The 23,365-nt window shown below is 32.3% G+C and overlaps 1 protein-coding gene across 1 annotated transcript in view; it reads right to left on the bottom strand.

Moving 5' to 3' along the window:
• LOC113369926 (CTP synthase) overlaps nucleotides 1-23,365 on the bottom strand; it is a 181,320-nt gene that overhangs the window by 132,447 nt on the left and 25,508 nt on the right. Inside the window, exons 3-4 of the mRNA XM_026610548.1 lie at nucleotides 17,149-17,369; nucleotides 16,918-17,082 (exon numbers count right to left, since the gene is read on the bottom strand). Of these exons, the coding sequence (XP_026466333.1) occupies nucleotides 16,918-17,082; nucleotides 17,149-17,369 (386 nt within the window). The remainder of the gene's footprint in view (nucleotides 1-16,917; nucleotides 17,083-17,148; nucleotides 17,370-23,365) is intronic.

Genomic DNA, 23,365 nt, shown 5'->3' on the forward strand with positions numbered 1-23,365 from the left:
AGGTCCAGCCGTTACGGAGATATGGAGCAAAGAGTGCAAAAAATAGAAAGCGAGTTTTTGAGAGAACGGATCAACCGATTTGAATGGTTTGAAAAACATTCGATTCCTATTGATAGGGAGATGTGCTGATTAGTTTTTGGCAAAGGTAGGCCCATAGGTTTCGGAGATACAGAGCTAAATTTAAAATAAATGGCTGTTTTTGAGAGAACTAAGCGTCCGATTTAAATGATTCAAAGAACTTTCTGCTTTTTTCAACAAAATAATTGATTTTGGAAAAAAAAATTTTTTTGTTTCTAATTTTTTTTCAAAAATTTTTTTTTGTAATTTTGGATTAAAATTCAAAAAATCACCCAAGCTAAGCACAGTCTAAGCGCCACTCTGGTACAAATGTTTACCCAAGTGCGTTTAGACTGTTTGTGTACTGGAGCACTTTTCCAATTTTGTGAAAATTATTGAAAAATGTGAAAATGCCGCCAAGCTGAGCACAGTATAAGTGAAAATGTCGCACAGAATTATTTGCAAATGCGTTCAGACTGTGACTATGCGGGAGCACTTTTTCAATTTTGTGGAAATTTGGAGATGATAAATTGATTTATTTATAATTAACTTTCCGTAGGGTAAGTTATAGTAATCGCACAAAAATCGAAAATGAAAATTTTTATATATCTTCACGTTTCAGAGGTTGGAGAAAATTGATGTATGTGTGTGTGTGTGTGCGTGCATGTGTGTGTGTTCGGATACAAATTTTCGTCGACGATTTCGGGAACGCGGATGAAGCAATTTGAATAATTCAAAAAACATTCTAGCCGTTCCGAAGATATGGGGCAAAAAGGGCCAAAAACGGTAACTCAGTTTTTAAGAGAACGGAGCGTCCGATTTGTATAGTTCAAAAAACATTTTACTTGTATTAACAAGATGAAGATTTGATCAAATTTTCATGAAGATAGGTCTAGCGGTTTCGGAGATCTAGTAAAAAAAACTAAAAAAAAATAACATTTGGCGGTCAACAATAATCATTAGACATTAGACATATGCATATCAAATTATCAGATATTTTATTGAGATTTTAACAATGAGTATAAGTTTTGTTTACATTCCTATGGGTTCCGTACCATTGTTTTTCCGTTAGACAGCGACGCGGCGCTTACGCGCTTTATATTTTGTCTCTATGCAGTTAAAGCAGTATGATTGCTTTGAAAAAAAGTTCAGATCTTCCAAAATATATCAAAATAAAGATAACATTTTTTCCAAAAAAAAATTTTTATAAAAAAAATTGTTTAAAAATTTTTTTTCAAAAAAAAATTTTTTTTCAAAAAAAAAGTAATTTTTTGTCCAATTTAAAATTTCTAAAAAATCTTATTTTTTCGAAGTAAAATTTTTTCAAAAATGTTAATCGTTTTTAAAAAAATAATAATTTTTGGCACGGGAAGTTCCAGCAATTTGCCTTAAGGCACGATGCCTTAATTGCCATAAGACAGAATTCCACTTACAGCTAGTTTGAAATCTATTTGGTAGTATGAGCTTAAATGTAGACGAAAAGTTTTACACTTTTTCCAAATTACAAAAAACGGCTCGGCAGATTGTCAAATTGCCTTAAGGCACGATGCCATACACCCCACTAGTTTATATTTTAACAAACGTCAAAAAACTACATATTTTCTCAAACCTTGATGAATTTTGGAAGTTAAACGACTTGTCTTAAGGCCGTAATATATTTCAGTAAGTTTTATAAGACCATGATATATATCACTAAAAAAAATCCATAAATATCGGCTTAATTTTTTTGTCAACAGATAATTACAAGAAAACGGCTCGGTAGATTTTTACCTAAAACCAATCAGTATTATTCCCAATTAATATCCTTCGAACAGTTTTTGTTTTTTTTTTAAATCGATTAGGTACAATGAGCTTAAATGTGGACGAAAAGTTTAACACTTTTTTCAAATTACAAATTACAAATTATTATTATTATTTTGTGAGACGACTCGGCAGATCGTCTCACAAAACTGAAAAACTATAGTCCTCATTGAGACACATCAAATGGCTTTTAAATTTCTGAAAACGGTTCTGGCGTTTTTGAGAAAACGTGGATCAAAGTTCTAATTTTGACAAATGCTAAAAGAACGATACTAATTTTTGAAAACTTCGAAGAATTTTTAAAATTAAACGACTTGTTGTAGGTCCGTAATATTTTAGTATGATCTACAAGACTATGATATCTACCGTCAAAAAAAAATCGAAAAATTCGGCGATTTTTTTTTAACTTTATTACAAGAAAACGGCCCGGCCGATGTTCACCAAAAACTAATCAGCACGATTCCCAACCAATAACTATCAAACGGTTTTTGAATTTTCAAAATCGATTCAGAATTGCGGGCTAAAATGTGGACGAAATTTTTTTCACTTTTCTGCGACTTACCGAAAAACGTCCCGGCCGATCGTAGCACAAAACTCAGAAACGCTACATTGATACATTGAATGACTTTTAAATTTTTGAAATCGGTCCAGCCGTTTTTGAGAAAACGTTGATTTACGGTGAAAAATCTGTTCACACACATACATACTTTTTCCAAATTTGCTCTCATTCGATTCAGAATGGTTTGAAACGTCGAGAAAACATAAAATTAGTGATTCGGATTTTTTGATGAAAACATAAACTTCTTCTTTGGGAAGTACTTTTGGGAACTATTCGTTTCCTAACATTTCAATTGCAAACCATCAAATCAACCACGTCTACTGTGTAAATTTTTATTCAATTTCAACATCAGGCATTTGTCTTTAAGGGGTTACACCACGGTAGCAGTCAAAAAAAAAATACGTATGTTTTTGCCATTTTTTTTTCGGGCGGAAGGAAAAGTAATAAAATCATGATATTCATCAGCGAGCCGCGTCAAATTGGAGACGCTCCGCTATGATAGGCACTTAAAAATTAATGTAATTTTAAATATACTGTAAAAAATTCGAATGAAAAAAATCTAATTGTTGTAGTTATTTTGCGTGCCGCGTTGTAAAATCGTGTTTCGAGAAAAACGCGTTTAAAGTTTTGAAATAAATTACAGATAAGAAATTATAAAAAATTGACAGTTTAATTTTTTTACTATTAATCTGATATCCCAGCAACATACAGATGCTTTTTTATTTTCATTTTTTTTTTCTTATTTCCTTCAATTGATGATTCTATATCAGAGCCTACTTTTGGCGCTTCCGTCAAAGGCATTTCGGAATGCAATATCAGCCGCAATATAGTCAACCTTTATAGGTGTTGACTCTGCACTGATCATCTATTGGTTAAAAATGCTTTTACAGTTTATTTATGCAACATAAATGTTTAATTATAACATATATTAGTATATTCAAGATGTACACATGTTGTAATTTTGCTTTATAATGTTTTTTGTTAATGTATTTTAGCGGTGTCAATTCGGAGCAGCCCAATGCACATGGGTAAAAGCTTATAATTACAAGTAAAAAAAGAAAGTTTTAGGTATGAAATATTTTTTCTCATATTCTAAAAGGTTCAAAGTTTATTTTAAGTTATTTTAAGCCTAAATTTTCTTTTTGTTTTTTGAAAAATCTACAGTGGTTGTAACCCATTAAGGTGGTAAGTTAAGCTGTGTAAATTATGTGGATCGTGCATTTGAGGTTAAATTCGCTACTCTGTCCATAGTTACAATGCCTAGAGGACGATGTGCGAACATCGGCCGCCGCACAAGACATGCAAGCCAGCAACAAGTCTAGAACTTAAGCGAAGAAAGACGAAATATAATAAGAGAAAATGCCTGACTGAGACAACGCGTGAGCACACGAAGATCATTGGCATCATACCATCGCTTGGCATTCCAACATGATCCCACTGCGAACTACAGTGATAATGAAAATTTTGATATTGGACCAATGAATTACTTAGAGAAGTTCAACTAAGTAACACTTCATTTTTGTAATCGATATAACTTCATTACTGTTGTGAAATAAAATAAAATTTTTCCTTTTCAAATATAAAACAAAAAAAAATCTTCATCTTTTAATCACCAAACGAAATGTTACATAAAATGAAACCATCTAGTGGTGAAACGGAATTTGCCGGGTATGCATCACGAGTGTTACCATATTACTAGTAAACATTATTCAAAATTGTTATATGATGTATTTATTTTTACTTGACTTAAAATTGCTACTTTGTACAGTAGCAAATAATTTTTACTTCAATCGCGTGTGATCCTCATGCGCACTCTTTTTTTGCATTTTTTTGCAGCTGATTATGAAGTATTGCTCTTTTTGGAAAATATTGCTGTGCTGTTTCTGCCGCGACCTCTGTTTTTAACTTCCCGTAGGGCAAGTTATAGTAATCGCAAAAAAATCGAAAATGAAAATTTTTGCATATCTCGACGTTTCAAAGGTTTCTGAATATTTTGGCATACCTTAGAAAAAATGGATGTATGTGTGTGTGTGTGTGTGTGTGCGTGTGTGTATGTATGTGCGGATACAAATTTTCGTCGACGATTTCGGGAACATCGATCAACCGATTTGAATAATTCAAAAAACATTCGATTCGTATTGATAAGGAGACGTGCTGATTAGTTTTTGGCGAAGGCAGGTCTAGCCGTTCCGAAAATACGGGGCAAAAAGTGCCGAAAACGGTAACTGAATCTGAACTTTTTTTCAAAGCAATCGTACTGCTTTAACTGCATAGAGACAAAATATAAAGTGCGTAAGCGCCTCGTCGCTGTCTAACGGGTAAACATTGGTACGGAACCCATAGGAATGTAAACAAAATTTATACTTATTGTTAAAATCTCTATAAAATATCTGATAATTTGATGTGCATATATCTAATAATCATTTTTGACCGCCAAATGGCATGCGGTTTGATATTTCGTCTTTATGCAGTTAAAGCAGTACGATTGCTTTGAAAAAAAGTTTAGATCTTTCAAAATATGTCAAAATAAAGAAAACATTTTTTTTTCAAAAAAAAAAATTAAAAAAAAATTATTTTTTTCAAAAAAAAGTAATTTTTTGTCTAATTGTTTGTCAAAAATCTTATTTTTTCGAAGTAAATTTTTTTCAAAAGTGTTAATCGTTTTTAAAAAAATAATAATTTTTGGTACGGGAAGTTCCAGCAATTTGCCTTAAGGCACGATGCCTTAATTGCCTTAAGACAGAATTCCACTTACAGCTAGTTTTATTTTTAGTTTCCACTGAATGAAGGCTAGGATTATAGCCGAAACGTATGGATTTAAAATAAATTGTTGAAAGAAATTCATGTTTTTTATTGATGTTATGCCCGATTATTAGACTTTGTTAATATATATATATATATATATATATATATATATATATATATATATATATATACTCATATATACAAATGTATACCCACAGTACAAAACATCACATATACAAATACCTATATACCCACACATTCACATACATATATAAATACACATATATACATATACATATATTCACATATATATATATATATATATATATATATCCCGTCGGGAGAAGCCAAACTCCTACCGGGCGCGTCTCCAGGGGGCGGATGGGGAGATTCCTGACCGATCGTAAGATCGGCGGATTGGGGCGAAATAAAATAGCCCTCGCGGACCAAATTTGGCATCGGAGCTGAGGAATAACAGCCATCGTCCGTGTATCGCTGAAAAAATAAAAAAAAACTACCCTTATGGCTAGAAGGGTTGGTCACAACATCTGACCTAGGGTCACGTACGAAAGCGGATGAGGGGACACTGCTCGAAAGAGATGTGTCCACGGAATCAACGTGCCGCACCCACGGGAGCAAGAGTATGCCAACGAAGGAAGAAGGTGCAAGGCCGGAGCGGATGTTTTTTTTCCGCTCCCATGGTAACAAGCTCTTACAGCAATGGAGGTAGCTTTAAGGGTGACCACCACTACTCTTCCCGAGGCACCGCGTTCGGAGACGACCTTTTGCTCTGGAGGACTATTTAAATAGCATGGATAACTAAGAAAACCCAAAAAAACAAGAGACAAGTGACGTATTTATGGACGTCGAGCAGGATGCGGCCAAAGCCGCTATGGTAAAAGGAGGCAAGAAGGTTCCTGGTACTCTTCACCGAGACAGAGTAAACTCTGCACCATCTACTAGACCGATGAACACCGATGGAGAGATTTGGCTCTAAAATTGACGAGCTAGCGGAGTATGTCAAAGATAGGAAAAATGTTCACGGCAGAATAAAGGAGCTAATCAGGTCGATTGATACAGCATATAGCTTGGCATTGAAAGAATATATGGCAGCCCTCAAAGCTGCCAAAATGAGAGTGAAAACTACATAGACCTCTCTCGAGACAACTATTCAGCCGGGTGTAACTCAAACACCAACCCCTAAGACCCAAGAACAAAGCACAAACAAAAGGCTGCTATCGTCACTTAGCCCCGCTTCTGACGCGGAAACATATCCGCCCAAAAAATCGGCTGTAGAAAATAACTGGACGGAGGTGGCTCGACGAAGTTCGAAAAAGAAAGGGGCACGGAATCCGAAAGTAACCTTGAAGGAAACCGAGAAACCGGAAACCGAAAAAATCGAATCAAATGATAGTGCTAAGCACAGAAACAGCCATCATAGGAAAACTCGAAGGAAACATAGAACCAAGGCTGTTTTGGTTCAACCAGCTGAAGGACGAACGTACGCTGATATCCTTAAGAAGATCAAGGAAAAAGTGAACCCGACAGAGATTGGCGTGGATATAAAGTCCATCAAACAGACAAGATATGAAGGCGTATTACTGGAAATGAGTCCCAAGTCCGAAGATAGAGCAGCCTTTGCAAACGCGATAAGGGAAGCCTTTGCAGACGCGATAAGGGCAGCAACTTAAAACATAGGAACGATGAAAACACTGACGCCGCTGATGACGATAGAGATTGTTGACCTTGATGGTGTCTCTACCGAAAACGATGTACGCAACGCACTCAGTCGGGACTTTACGACAAAACTGAAAATTCGACGAGTGAACTTGATCAAAGTAACATCAAGAGGACAACGAGCGGCCTTTTGTGAGATAGATGAGGCTAATGCAATCAAAGCCCTAAATAGGGCTCTCATAAGGATTAGGTGGGTTAACTGTCGCATTCGCCCAGTTGTTAAAGTGGCCCGCTACTTTAGATGCCTCGGTTTCGGACACCAAACGCATAAATGCGGGAGGCCAGACAGAAGCAAGTATTGCAACAAATGCGGCGGGGAAAATCACAAGTCTGTTGATTGTACGGAAAAGCCAAAATGCTTTCTATGTACAGTAGACAAAGAAGACCGGAACAGCGTGAGCCATGTCGCCGGACCCGGTACCTGTAAGACATTCCGTGTAGCACTTGCCGAAGCCACGAGAGAACAGAAATGACGCGATTTCTACAAGGTAACCTAAATAGATGTGCCTTGGCGCAGAACCTACTGCGCCAACGTATCTTTGAAGATAAGATCGATATCTACCTTATCTGCGAGCAATATATAAACATGCAGGATAAATCATGGTTCGTAGATAAATCTGGCACGGCAGCAATATGGATCACAAACTCGAAGAAGATCACCGGCAATGACAACGGGAGCGGCGAGAATTTTGTCTGGATCAAGACTCCCACGACCTACTGTGTGAGCGTCTACCTTTCACCAAATGAGGGAATTAGCGTATTTCGCCAGAAAATGGCAAGCATAGAAGACACTCTCGGCAAATTCGACGGAGAAGTCATTGTAGCTGGTGATTTCAACGCAAAATCGGCTGAATGGGGCGCCGAAGACTCGGACACCAGAGGAAATGACGTGGCAGACTTTGCTGCAAGATTGGACCTTACTGTGCTAAATACTGGGAGTATTACAACTTTTAGAAGACCAGGATATCAGTAATCTATCCTCGACATTACGTTGGTCACTCCAAGGATAGCGAATATGATTGGAGACTGAACTGTATCTGAAGAGTATAGTGGCAATGATCATCAACATGTGACATTCAGTATTGGATCTGGTCCGACCCCACCATGCAACTTTTACAAACGGAGGTGGAATGCTAAGAAGCTTGACCCTGAAAAGTTGCGAACAGCTCTCGAGCATCTACTCTTCAAGTTGATCCAACACTAAGTACCCGCAGAGAGACAGAAGAAACAGTCCTTAGAACTATGAATGCCATTATCACTTCATGTAACGCCTCTATGCCACGACCAAAAAATCAGGGTGTACACAGTCCAGCATATTAGTGGTCATCAAAGATAGCAGAACTACGGAAAAGATGCCACGCACTACGTCGCCGCGCCACAAGAGCTGCAAAACTCTCCCCCTACCAAGATTTGTATACAAACGAGTACAAACAGGCAAAAAAGACCCTAAACAAAGCTATAAAATCAGCTTAATCCGGACTGTGGAAGGAGATTTGCAATGACCTTGACAAAGATCTCTGGGGCAAAGCCTATCAAATTGTTACAAAACGACTTGGTAGAGCTTTACCAGAGGCACCGAAATCTCCTGCTCTGATGAATTGTATCGTAGCGGAACTATTCCCTAAACATCATCCACGGAAAAGAAGACAATACGTGGAAAACAGTGAAACTACACCCTTCACTGTCAAGGAACTCCAAGATGCGGCAAAAACCATAAAGACTGGCAAAGCACCAGGCCCTGGTGGCATCCCAGCCTCAGTGATCAAGACTGTAGCCTTGGAATTTCCGTATATTCTTCTGAACGCCTACAATGCCTGTCTGGCGACCGGCACCTTTCCTACGGTATGGAAGCGGCAAATATTGGTCCTAATAGACAAAGGTAAGGGATCCCTTATAACACCGACGTCGTTTCTACCACTCTGCATGTTAGACATTGCCAGCAAACTGCTTGAAAAACTTATTCAATGCACACTGCGCAACGACATTGAATGCGCCGGAGGCTTTGCCAAGAACCAACAGGGGTTTCAAGAAGGATGATAGACGATCGGCGCTATTCGGAAGGTAACGGAAACAGCAAGAGAAGCTCGTAAAGTGTGTCTCCTTCTCACATTCGACGTTAAAAACGCCGTTAACAGTGCCAATTGGGAGGATATTTTACACGCATTTACATTGTGTCAAAAATTCATATGTTTGTCATTGGATACGAAATATTTACTCAAGTCAATGGAGAGTTTTGGGTCTGAATATTTTTAATGTGTTCCAATTTGCATGGAATTTTGGAATTAGGTTCATCTTACTCTCAAGTTTAAAAGTAAAAATAATTTATACTCCTTTGCCACTTCCCTCGTGGATGACGTCCCTTTTTAGTGATGCAATTGTATGTCTTTCAAAATAACATCGGATATCGATAAAATAACTAATAAAGAAGAGAAAAATGTTTAATAATGTTTTTCAAAAAAAGCAGTTACTTTTCAAGTTACTGGCTACTGAAAATTTTGACGAAAATCATCTAATGAACAAAATTATATCGATTAAAATCTTAATAAATCGGTGTTCTATAAAGTGCTCTAGGAACAATATTAAGCTAGATATAAAAATGGGGTTTTATAGTACTCAAAATAAGCTTGAAAATGAGTATGTCTGCGTATAAAATGAGTTAGCTATCATGCAGATAAAGGACGCATACAATGTTTTTTTTTTCATTTAAATCAAATAGTTTATGAGTGCCATTTCCACCAAAATTAAAAATAATCGTATTCCCTCTAGAATTGACTTGGTTTACGAGATCTTGATGGATTCTAGAAAATACAACTTTAGTACAAACGATTTCCAAAAAGCTCATGATTTCATGAAAAAAAATCTATTTAAAAAAACAACCAATTTCTTATTATTATATCTCTGAAAGAATAAAAGATACGTATAAAGGTATATAGATAAAAATTCAAGGTCTTTTTTTTACTAATTATTGCTTTGGTAAAATTTATGATAGAGAAAGTTGTAGCTCATTTAATTACCTTTAAAATAGTGTATTACAAGTTCAGATAAAATCAGAATTGAAAGAGTGATAATCCAATAAATGCGGTGGGTGGTGACGGAGTGCAAATTGTTTTCACTTCTGAACTTAAGATAAATATTAGCCTATTTCCGACACACGTTTTTTTCCTCTCCATTTACTGAAATGATTTTGTTGATCGTAGGTTGAATAGAGCACATGTGAACAGTATTTGACAAATTAATTCACTTCAAATATGAACTTAAGTAATAATGTATATTAATTTATTGGTGAGAAAAATGTAATTTAGATATTAAAATTACTAAAAGCCAATTAAAATATGGTACGAATATATAAAAATTATAAGCCACATTATTGAAGCCCATTATTTTGGGAAGAAAAATCCAATGTGATATTGTACCTTCACCGGGAATGCTATATATTAATTCTTTCTGAATTTGTTATAGCCTTCCCACACGTGTATCTTATGCTATGACCATAAATCACAAAGGCAGGCAATAATTTTTTGTGTGATACATTTGGAACATCAATTTTTAGTCGTGAATAAACAAAAAAGCATTCATTTATACATATTCATTTATACATCCACGTCAACAGGTATAACTAAAAAATTGTATATAATAAATAAATACGAAACAAATTTGTACTATAAATTGCAGTGTTCAATTTTTAATATTCAATTTTATTGAACATATTTTAATATTTGTTAAAAGGAATCATCATTTGAAGCAGATCTACATTTAAAATCACTCATACATTGGTGTAAATAGTAATTCGAAAAATAATTATTATTTTTAAGTGAACGGTGAATATTAGTATAAGCTATTGAAAAAACGTAGATGTGGGTACAGGACAACGTCTGTCGGGTCATCTTCGTGAAGTTTATAGCAAAGAAAATTGAAGAAAAATTTCAGCAGAAAAGCGGAAAACATTTTTTCTTTTTTCATATACAGCGTCATCTCTAATATTTAGCATGTATTACAAACCAATTTTTTAAGTAGATGATGCCGGTAGATACATCGTTTGACAGCTACTCATTTCCTTTTCAAATATGAAACAAAAAAATTCTTCATCTTTCTCATGACACCATCTGGTGGCGAAACGGAGTTCGCTGGGTTTGCTAGTATATATATATATATATATATATATATATATATATATATATATATATATATATGTCTGTCATTTGAATATAACGGCCAAGAGTGTCTATCCTGACGTGTATGTGCTCTATGGTGTGTCATATGTAGAGTGTCTGATCCCTTACGGAACAGAAGTATGTATCTGTGTGTGAGTCGGTGTCTGGCGGTAACTTGGGTGTTGAACAGTTCGGCGTTGTGTTAATTTTGGTGGATAATTAAATGTATTTGTATGAAGTAAAAGGCGTTTTATTAATTAATTAATGCTAGAATAAAGCTAGCTTAAAATATATATATATATATTAGTGATGTGCCGACTCGAAAATTTCCTGATTGGAGTGATTCGAATCAAGTTCATATATAAACAATTATAATTTAAGAGAAGAAATAACATCATTTTAATAATTTTATAAGTAAAATAATTAATTTAGTAAGCAATTAATTCCAAAAAGTGCAGAGATAATACATTTATATTATATATATAATAATAAACTAGCTACAAATATAACTAATATTTCAAGTGAATTTACAGTAAAATATAATCAAACACTTCTCTATCACTAAAGCATATAAAACAATATTCTTAATCTTTGATTGTTTAGATCTAATCTAAACAGGGGGCTGAATCTAACGTCTTACGAATGACTTAAAATTCAATCCACTACTGTAAAGATTGACATTATTTCATTTGTGTGAATTTGCCATTACTTGCATAATTAAAATATGCTAATTTTGTATGTGTATAAAACTCGTTGTGTAGTTTATTTTGATAATAATTAAAATCTAAATCGCGTATTTATTATCTAAATGAGTTTTTGATATTTCATGAACAAATTTGCTCTCAGCGCTTAGTCAAAAATAAACAAACACTCAAGACCCATACACACTGCATCTCGATAAGTCGATACGCTAAAACACGGACACATGTTTCGAACTCAAGTCGGGATAAGTCGGTTTGAGTCATAGGAACTCGAATCAATTCATATCGACTTGAAGTCGGGATAAGTCGGTTTGAGTCATAGGAACTCGAATCAATTCATATCGACTTGAAGTCGGGATAAGTCGGTTTGAGTCATAGGAACTCGAATCAATTCATATCGACTTGAAGTCGGGATGAGTCGGTTTGAGTCACGTGAACTCGGATGAATTCATATCGACTTGAATGCGGTTAAAGTCATATAAATTCGAGTCGGGTGATACATTTAAGCGTATTAAAGCCGGGTGATTCGCATGATTTAATTCAAGATTTATTTTTTATATTTATTATTATTATTTTTGATATTTATTATTATTATTTTTTATATTTATTATTATTTTTTATATTTATTATTATTATTATTTATATTATTATAATATTGAATTAAATTAAAACATTTTTTTTATATTTATGAAAATTTGTGTTCACACATGTTTTATCACAGTAAATATTTTGCGGCTTGATACGAGTTGATTCGAATCAAGTAAAATCTGATTCGAATCTAGTTGATTCGAATGATTCGAATCACTTGATTCGACTTCGCACATCACTAATATATATATATATATATATATATATATATATATATATTAAAACTAAGAAAAATTAAAACTAAATAAATAATATATAAGAAATTTCATAGAAAAACAATAATAATAATAATAATAATAATAATTAAACACTTATAATTTTGTATCCTAATATAGCATATGAAACCATTATTAATCCATGGTATGAGTATGTGCACATTGATAAAATATATATTTTTTAACATCACAAATGGTAAAACACACTAATAACCATGATAACTTAACAAGTTGTCGAAACTATGTATTTACTCTTCGGAGTTTAAGATAGAAATGTCAGATTTTTTTAAAGCAGTTTTTAGCATGTGTTAAAATTTTACGGAAAATTTAAAAAGCGATGGGATCTTGTCATTTTTTAAGAAATTTTGACACGCTATTAAGAAACCATGTGTTTGTTTCGTTCAGGTCCGTATTGTCGAAGCGTTTGTTTATGACCTTGTCGTTATGCAATTGCAAAAACAACCCCTCAGCGAATCTTTTTTTAATTACGTTCTCTTCAAAATGTAAAATTTTAGGGTTGAAAAAATCTATATTATGGTTTAAATTTTTAATATGCTCGGTTAACATCGTCTTAAATTGCTTCGGATTTTTGAGTTATTTTTATGTTAATGAAGGCGTTTACTCAGGTTTTGGCTAGTTTCTCCGATATAAAAGAGTTCGCAATTAGAGCAATTAATCTGATATACCAAGTTCCTGAGGCGGTAAGAATTAAACTTAGATTTAATTTGTGTAAAAATTGAACTAAGGGTTGTATCACAATTACACACCAACCAAATGCCACATTGTTGAAACATTTTTTTCCACGAAAAATATAAATCTTTTACGTACGGAAGGCAAATGACACTAATATATGACTCCAAGCCTAAGCGGTTTTTATGGTCGATGAAGTTTTGTTTGTTGAAAATGTAACTGCGTCTGTTATTTATGACTGAGTTAATTATGTTTGTAGGATAAGAGTTATTTTTTAGTGTGCTTATTAACAGGTCAATGTTGGTGTACCAGAAATTTTTATCAGATAGTAGTATGGCGTGGTCCGTTAAATTTATTATCGTTGCTATTTTCATTTTAAGAGGGTGATATGAGTGCTAATTTATGTATCGTCCGGAGCTAGTTGGTTTCTGGTACCAGTTAGTAATTAGTCTGTGGTCATTTGTACGTATTAGAAAGCTAATCGAATTCATTGTCTCTAATTCCACAGTAAACTGTACTACTGTTCCGGAATACAAGTAATAATATCGTCTACATAGCGGAAATAAAAAATTGTTTATTATAATTTTTAAATATTTTGTTTTTAACTAGTTGCAAGGAAATTTCTACTAATGAGGGAGATGCGTATGATCCCATTGGAGTGCCAAAAATTTGGTAATAAAAGGATCCATTAAATTCAAAATAGGTGTTAGAGACAATGAATTTGATGACTTCTCTAAACCAATGTAGGGATAATCGTTTTTCTATGAAATTTCTTACATATTATTTATTTTTAATTTTTAGTTCATTTCATTACCACTGAATGATGGCTAAGATGCTAGCCGAAACGTATGGATTTTAAATAAATAAACTTTTAAAAAAAAATCATACTATTTTTATTGATGTTACGTCCGAATTTTAAACTCAAATTAAACATATATATGAACATAAAATTCAAGACTATTCAATATATATATATATATATATATATATATATATATATATATATATATATATATATATATATCTTGATAGTTTTTTCGACGTTGAAACATATTTCAAAGTAACTAGCAGCCCATTCGTCGAAATAAAAAAGGTATAAAGTATAAAAACTTTTATTTATACGTTTCGACACAAGATGCGTGTCATCATTCAGCAACTACAACAATTTGAAAATTTTATTAACTAATATAAACAACAATAAAAATTAATTATAGCATAGAGAAACATTATACACACCACAGGACAAAAACACTCAACAAAAATTTATTTTAAAAAATTAAACTTAATAACATATTAGAGAAAAAAACATTTTTTAGAAAAAATTATGAATAACTAAAAGATTTGAAAACTAATTTGACTAAAAGTTATGAAATACATCATTGTGAAGCTAGAAGCACGCCCATACCGAGCATCGAGACTCGACTGAATTATTTCAATAGGCGTATTGATAGGAATGGGAGGGGACGCATCAAGGACAAATTCTACGAGGCACGAAAACGCATCGAACACAGAGGTTGAACTGGGATTGATCAAAAGGAAAAAGCAAACCAAGTAAAAGTTAGAACAAAAAAAACAAAATTGTAAAAAAATTAATATAAAAGAAATAAGCAAATTAATTTTTTGTTTTTTTAATAAAATCAATAACTATCTGGTAACTATCATGTAAAAGGTGGGATGAATTGCGTTTGTTAACACAAGAGGAGGAATTTAATGAAATAAAGGATTCAGCAAATTTTCTAAGGTCACTATTTTTTTCGATATAAAGAATAACAGGATGTGAAGTGTTAAAAGTGTGATTGAGATTGAGCATATGATCTGAAAACATCGTTTTGACGATTTTGACGGTTTAAGACGATTTTAAATTTCATTTTTGTTAACACGTACTTTTGTTTTGATGATCAATTTTATTCGCAGATTTTTGTTTTACCCATGGGGTCTAGTATTAGCCCCCCTGTGGCTGATTTAACACTACAAATTTTAGAAAATTTTGTTTTATCTAATCTTTCTGTTCCACCTCACCTTTATTATAGATATGTTGATGACGTTCTGTTGTGCCTTGATGATTCTCAGATTGTAGACACATTAGACTCTTTTAATTCTTTTAACAAACATTTGCAGTTCACCTGTGAGATTGAGTCAGATGACTCTATTAGTTTTTTAGACCTAAGAATTACAAAAAATAAAGTTAACAATTCTGTCCTGACTGATTGGTATCAGAAACCAACGTGGTCAGGAAGATATTTAAATTATTTGTCTTTTCATTCGCGTTCCATTAAAATTTCTGTCATTATCTCTCTTATAGACAGAGCTATTTTACTAAGTAACAGTATGTTTTGGGAAAAAAATTCGACCCTTATTTGTTCCGTTCTCAAAGACAATAGTTACCCTTCGCACTTGGTCAACAACATCATTAATAATAGATTAATTTATTTACAAATGAATTCTAATAATTCATTTTCACCTTCCTGTTCAAATTCAATAGCTTCCTCTTCCGCCCAATACAAAGGAACTATCTGTTTGCCTTTTTTAAGCAATTTTTCGTATTTTTTAAAAAAGTTATTTTCTTCAGAAGGTTTCCGATTAGTTTTTAGTTTAGATAATACTTTTAATTGTCTTTTTTCGATTCTTAAGTCTGGAACCCCGTCTGATAGGGTCACCGATTCTGTTTACAGGTTGGATTACAATGATTGCAATATGTGTTACATTGGAGAAAGTTCCCAGTATATTTATAAGAGAGTTAATCAACATATTTATAATTCAAAAAATCCAAACCAATTCAAAACGATGTTTTCAGATCATATGCTCAATCTCAATCACACTTTTAACACTTCACATCCTGTTATTCTTTATATCGAAAAAAATAGTGACCTTAGAAAATTTGCTGAATCCTTTTTTATTTCATTAAATTCCTCCTCTTGTGTTAACAAACGCAATTCATCCCACCTTTTACATGATAGTTACCAGATAGTTATTGATTTTATTAAAAAAACAAAAAATTAATTTGCTTATTTCTTTTATATTAATTTTTTTACAATTTTGTTTTCTTGTTCTAACTTTTACTTGGCTTGCTTTTTCCTTTTGATCAATCCCAGTTCAACCTCTGTGTTCGATGCGTTTTCGTGCCTCGTAGAATTTGTCCTTGATGCGTCCCCTCCCATTCCTATCAATACGCCTATTGAAATAATTCAGTCGAGTCTAGATGCTCGGTATGGGCGTGCTTCTAGCTTCACAATGATGTATTTCATAACTTTTAGTCAAATTAGTTTTCAAATCTTTTAGTTATTCATAATTTTTTCTAAAAAATGTTTTTTCTCTAATATGTTATTAAGTTTAATTTTTTAAAATAAATTTTTGTTGAGTGTTTTTGTCCTGTGGTGTGTATAATGTTTCTCTATGCTATAATTAATTTTTATTGTTGTTTATATTAGTTAATAAAATTTTCAAATTGTTGTAGTTGCTGAATGATGACACGCATCTTGTGTCGAAACGTATAAATAAAAGTTTTTATACTTTATACCTTTTTTATTTCGACGAATGGGCTGCTAGTTACTTTGAAATATATATATTATATATATATATATATATATATATATATATATGCAATTTAGTTGTACCTCTTCGGGTTTAACATGACAAAAATTAGATATTTTGTCCTTAACTTCATTCCCAATAGGCAGCTCAGATCGGCATATTATAAGATCAGGTGATAGTCCCAAACCTCTCAATTCTCTCACACTAGACTGGGTGGGTTTTGTTTTGGATTCTCCAGTCGAACGTGGCTAAAAATTTTTTTATCATTAGTGTAAGTATATAAACTATAACTTATCTAAGTTCAAAAGATGTACCTGTGGGACTAGAGATACATGGGCACAACAAAAATTCTCACGACCAACGCGAAACTGAAACTGTCTAAATGCCTCAACAAAAGGCATACCTTCAATGTCTCCAATTGTACCACCTAACTCAACAATACAAACTTGAGGTTTTTCATTTTCCTTTCTATCTACTGGTTGATGTGCTACTCGTTCAACCCATTCCTGTATAGCATCAGTTATATGTGGAACAACTGTAATTTTTAATGTAAAATAAGCAGATACAGGTATACTGTATACCTACTGTAACATATATGCAAATATAGGTCAATAATTATTACAAATATGGCAAATTTCATAAAAAATAATAAATATGTTTATTACAAGAAACATATGTAAATAAAACCTAATCGCCTCTATAAAGCTAGAATAAATCCATCTCTCAATCTTATCTCATATTTCTAAGAATTACGACATTGTGAAACTAAGTAACTAAGTTAAAATTATTTGTCTCAAGTAAGGGGGCGTCCATTAATCACGTGAGCGAGTTTTTAAGGATTTTTGGACCCCCCCTCCCCCTTGGTGATATTTGGTGATATTTAAAATTACCCCCCCCCCTCCCCCACCAAACATCACGTGTATTTTTAGTTACGTGAAAAAACTAAAAAAAAATATTCGTTTTTGAAAATGTTTGAATTTTTTTTAAAAATCAGTTAAAAAATAAATACACGTGATATATTACCATACCCCTCCCTCCCCCTCGTGATATTTCGTGATTTTTTGTCAAACCCAAAAACCTCACGTGATTAATGGACGCCCCCTAAGTCAACCTTAGAATTTCTGAAATTAAGCAATGTTTAGAAAAACTTTTTCATTTTTACAAAATCCGAAATTCACTTTCGTTATTTTTAAATTCCTATAGGGCAAGTTATAGTAATTGCAAAAAAATCGATGATAAAATCTTTTCTATATCTTCACGTTCCAAAGGTTGGTACGAAGGAAGGTCCATCGGTTTTAGATATGGGTCAAGGTCAACCTTATCCAAATGGCTCGGATTTTGGAGAAAATAAAATATCACATTTTAAAATTGTCTAAAAAATTTTTTACAATTATACATAAAATTGTAACATGAGTCGGAAAGGAGATATCGTTAAAAAAACTGATTTTTGACGCAATTTTGCTGAAAAAAAAATTCATGTAAGTGATTACGATTGAGATATGAATGATATACTCAATATCTATGAACATCCTCTGTGTTAATTATCTGCAGTTTAGCCCAGTCATTTGGTGCAAAAAAGCTGTTACGTTAAGTTTTTTGGAAGTTTCGAAAATAGGTGATTTTATAGATTTTGCCTCCGCCATATGGGAAAAATTGCGTCAAAAATTAGTTTTTTTTAACGATATCTCCTTTTCGACTCATGTTACAATTACACAAAATTAAAGTAGTAAGGCAAACTTCCCGTACTGTAACGAAATGTTCGAGGAATATTGAATGTTTTCAAATAGATTATTATAAATATTGTAACATTGTCTAATATTTATAAGAATTATATAAACTGAATTGAAAGTTGAAGTTATTTGTTTGAAGTATATTAGAACTTTAGTCCAAGATAAGAGATATAAAAAAAATTAAAAAAAAAAATTGAAACATTTTTTTTTCTCCAAAAATCAATTATTTTGTTGAAACGAGCAGAAAGTATCATTTAAATCGGACGTTTAGTTCTCTCAAAAACTACAATTTTTTGCACATTTAGCTCTGTATCTTGGAAATAGCTGGGCCTGCCTTTGCCAAAAACTATTTCCCACAATCATTACTAATTGAATGTTTTTTAGATCATTCAAATCGGATGCTCCGTTCTCGATTTCTATTTTCTGCACTCTGCTCTTTAACTCCGTAACAGATGGTCTTGCTTTTGCCAAAAATTAATCAGCACATCTCCCTATCAATAGGAATCGAATGTTTTTTTTAACCATTCAAATCGATTGATCCGTGCGCCGGAAAACGTGATTGGAAATTTGTATCCATACATACATACACACACACACATCCATTTTTTCTGAGGTATGCCAAAATGTTCAGAAACCTTCAAAACGTCGAGAAATGTAAAAATTTTCAATTTCGATTTTCGGCCCATTACAATAACTTACCCTACGGGAAGTTAATAATACACACGTGTTTAAGACAATTTCAGAATTAAAAAAACAACTAAGCAAAAGAAAAGAAGAGTATTTTCCATTTCGAGCAATTTAAAGCTAATACAAGTTAACAATATTCAATACAAGTTTAAATATTCAATGTATTTTTTTGTTCAATGTTTTTATTTAATCATTATGATCAATGTTAAATATTGAATATTTGAATGGATCGTATTATTTATTTTAATAAATATTAAATATTCAATTGATTTTTATGTTTAATGCAATATGATTTATTATTTCAATAAACTTACACGTGTCGAACTGATAATTTTATCAGTTCGACACGTGTAAGTTCACTATCTAAACTAAACAAAAGACACACTCATAACGCGCAACAAAGATCCATTCATAAAATCGAACAGCTTCATATCAATCGTGATATGTATTTGGCTATTCTCATTAGCTCTCACTGCCTTGAAGGCGAAGGAATTATCAGTGTTCGGGAAGCACGAGACGATTTAGTCTTTCGTTTGAAACTGTAGAACATTTTCAATCTTTACGAAAATACGTGGTGAGTATTTATTTGTAAGAAATTAATCAGTTTTGTGTATTAAATAATATTAAAAAATAACAATATCCCACAGGAAAACATTTTCTCATATCAATAAATTTGATCGACAGAAAATCTGATTTCAGTAAAAAATGTTTTGGAAATCACTGCTCACGATGTATTGAAATATGACACTGCCTCTAGACACATTCAATATAAACAAATACTTAAGGACACTGAATTTAATAAGTGTTTTACAGCAAGCCTTTGTCAATCAGCACGGTATGTATTATTCACAGAGTACACACACACACACACACACATATATATATATATATATATATATATATATATATATATATACGTGTAACGGAAAACATATAATGCTAAATTAAGTTTCATTATTTTAAATTTTAAATTATAACACACTGATGATGAGACAAAGGGGCCGTTCAAGTATTACGTAAGCACTATAGGAGGGCGGGGGGCTTATTGATTTGCTATTTTGCTTATTTTCGGTAAGGAATTTGCTTAGTTTTGCTGACAAAGGGGAGGGGGGGGGTAAATAATTGTAATAAATCTGCTTACGTAATACTTGAACGATCCCAAGCCTAGTCTCGGAACGTTTGTGGAAATTATTATTTAATAAAATAGTGTAGAAAAGAGTGTTGTTTGTTCATATTTCCAAATGAATCTTTAGATAGAGCGCAATTCAATCAAAGTTTTGTATGGAGATAGCATGGAAAAATTTTCAAAAATTTAAAAAATGTTTTTTAGATGTAATTTAGTGAACAAATGAATGAATAAAACTCATTCATTTGTCGCTAAGTTATACCTAACACATTTTTTTTAAATTTTCAAAATTTTTTCCATTCTCTTTCCATACAAACTTTGATTGAATTGCGCTCTATCTAAACGTTAATATTAAGAGCTAAAACTTTCAGAGAATTGTTTTTTATCAATTTGGAACCATTTGAGCCCCTGGGAGCAAGGAAATTCGAAAATGACCATTTTAAGGACCACCCTAATATATATATATATATATATATATATATATATATATATTATATATAAAAATGGAGCTCTCTTTCAAATGTCCAAGTAAAACTCGAAAACGGCTAAACCGATTTGGCCAGTCTTAGTCTTGAAAAATTCGTGCCAATCCAGAAAAAGTCCAAAAGGTGAGAAATTATGTCAAATCCGCGTAGAAACTTTACAATTTTAATTTGAAATTTTTTGTTGAACAAATGGGCGGTGGCTAATACGTGAAATGTCAAACGTTTTTGACAGATGATGTTCGATTATGTTTAATAGGATGTTTTACGTAAATATTATTGAATTATGATTAAATTGTAGCAAGTAGTTTTGTTTGTAGTTTTATTTATATACAAAAACGTTAGTAAACGGGCCGCAAGTGTTACTAGAAACTCAAAATATCAACTTTTTTGAAATGTTAATATGAAAATGCACTTTTTGGCATATTTTTCTCAAACACGGTGCTCTGAAAGATCTCATTTGTATTATTGAAGTAAAACTTCTTTAGCGCGACATGGGTGTAAAAACTTCTTTAGGCGCGACATGGGTGTAAATCCGTACAAATGCAACGAAAACGCCAACGTGAAGTTGAAGCCTACGACGCTAGTTAGCGCAGATGTCGCGAGTATCCACTCCCGTCATGTCATGCGTAAGTCGAACGCTAAACCTCGTAAATCCCCATTACGTTCGTAGTGGATATAATTTTCGATTAGTTAGTGAGGTTTAAAGAATTTTCTATATAAAGTTATAAAAGTGCAGTGAGGGTGTTAAAAATGACTTGTCACGTTCCTGGTTGCGTAGGAAATAAGAAAACAGTGAGATTGCATGGTTTTCCAACATGGAATGACAAGGTATGTGAAATTTAATATTGTGTTTCTTCAATAGGTTATAAATGAAAAAGCAAAATATTATAGGTGTATGAGATTTGGATTAGGCGAGTGAATAATCCAGAATTGGATGATGTGGAGATTGAAAAAATGTTTTTTGAAGTAATTTGTATTATTCAAGTTTTTCGAGGTTACTATATACCTTTGAGGTTATTACTAAATTCGAAATTTTTTTGTAGGCAAGACAGATACTACAGTCACTCCAAGAATGAAATTGTATCGGCAGAGAAATAGTTAAAACAAACAAGCAGTTAATAAACGTATGTTAATTTCAATTTCATGAAATTCTACAAACACAATTACATGATCAATGAAATTGTGAAAACAATATTTCTTTATTGAAAATTTAGAGAAAGTTTACATGTTTCTCTTTTATGATGGCTATGGAGACTAATTTTAATTTATTATAATAGTAATTAATAGTAAAAAATCCATTTAAAAAAAACTATTTTTTCATTATAATATCTCTGAAAGAATACGTATAAAAGTATATATATGAAAACTCAAGGTATTTTTCAGACTAATTATTGCTTTTTATTATTTTTTTGTTACACAAATATTGATAGAGTTCTAATGGTTTAAAGAGTGCGCGGCTGTCCAACCGGAGTGTCTTTCGAGCCCTTTAACCCTTCGCCGTTTCAAAATAAGAGAAGTTACGGTAAAATTTATGAGAGAGAAAGTTGTAGCTCATTTAATCACTTTTAAAATAGTATATTACAAGTTATGATATAATCAGAATTAAAAGAGTTATAATCCAATTAATGCGGGGGGTTGTGACGAAATGCAAATTGTTTTCACTTCTGAACTTTAGATGAAGATTAGCTGGGCATACGCTTTTTTCCTCTCTATTTACTGCAATAATTTTGTTGATAGTAGTTTGAATAGAGCACATGTGAACAAAATTTGACAAATTAATAATTAAATTTGACTTCAAATATGAACTTAAGTAATAATGTATATTGAATTATTAGTGTGAAAAATGCAATTTAGATATTAAAATACTAAAAGCAGTTAAAATATGGTACGAAATTATAAAAATTGTAGGCAACATTATTGAAGCAATTATTTCGGGTAGAAAAATCCAAGGTGATATTGTACCATGGTCGCATGCTATATATTAATTCTTTCTGAATTTGTTATACTTTTTAAAAGATTTCAAATTTCAACACGTGTATCTAAGCTATGACAATACTAACATGGTGATAAATTTGGAAAATCAATGCTTTAGCCGTGAATAAACAAAAAATCATTCATTTAAACATCCACATCTACAGGTACTATGTCTAAAAATATTGTATAACCCTTAAATTCAATAAAATAAATTGAGCTATTGGAAATAAATTTGTTCTATAAAAATCGCAGTGTATAATTTTTAATATATAATTTTATTGAAAATATTTTAATATTTGTTAAAGGGATAATTAAAGTGTTAACTGTGGGAATTGAGAATAATCATTTTATTTGAAACAGTACTACATTTAACATCACTCATATATTGGTGTAAATAGTAACTCGAAAAACAATAGTGATTTTTTTTAACTGAACGGTATAAATATTAGTATAGGATATTAATAAAACGTAGAGGTGGGTACAGGACAACGTCTGTCGGGTCATCTAGTATATATATATATATATATAT

This window comes from Ctenocephalides felis, unplaced genomic scaffold (genome assembly GCF_003426905.1).
Source record: "Ctenocephalides felis isolate EL2017-DRISC unplaced genomic scaffold, ASM342690v1 CF-g0.4_SCAFFOLD_01492, whole genome shotgun sequence".
Classification (NCBI taxonomy): domain Eukaryota; kingdom Metazoa; phylum Arthropoda; class Insecta; order Siphonaptera; family Pulicidae; genus Ctenocephalides; species Ctenocephalides felis.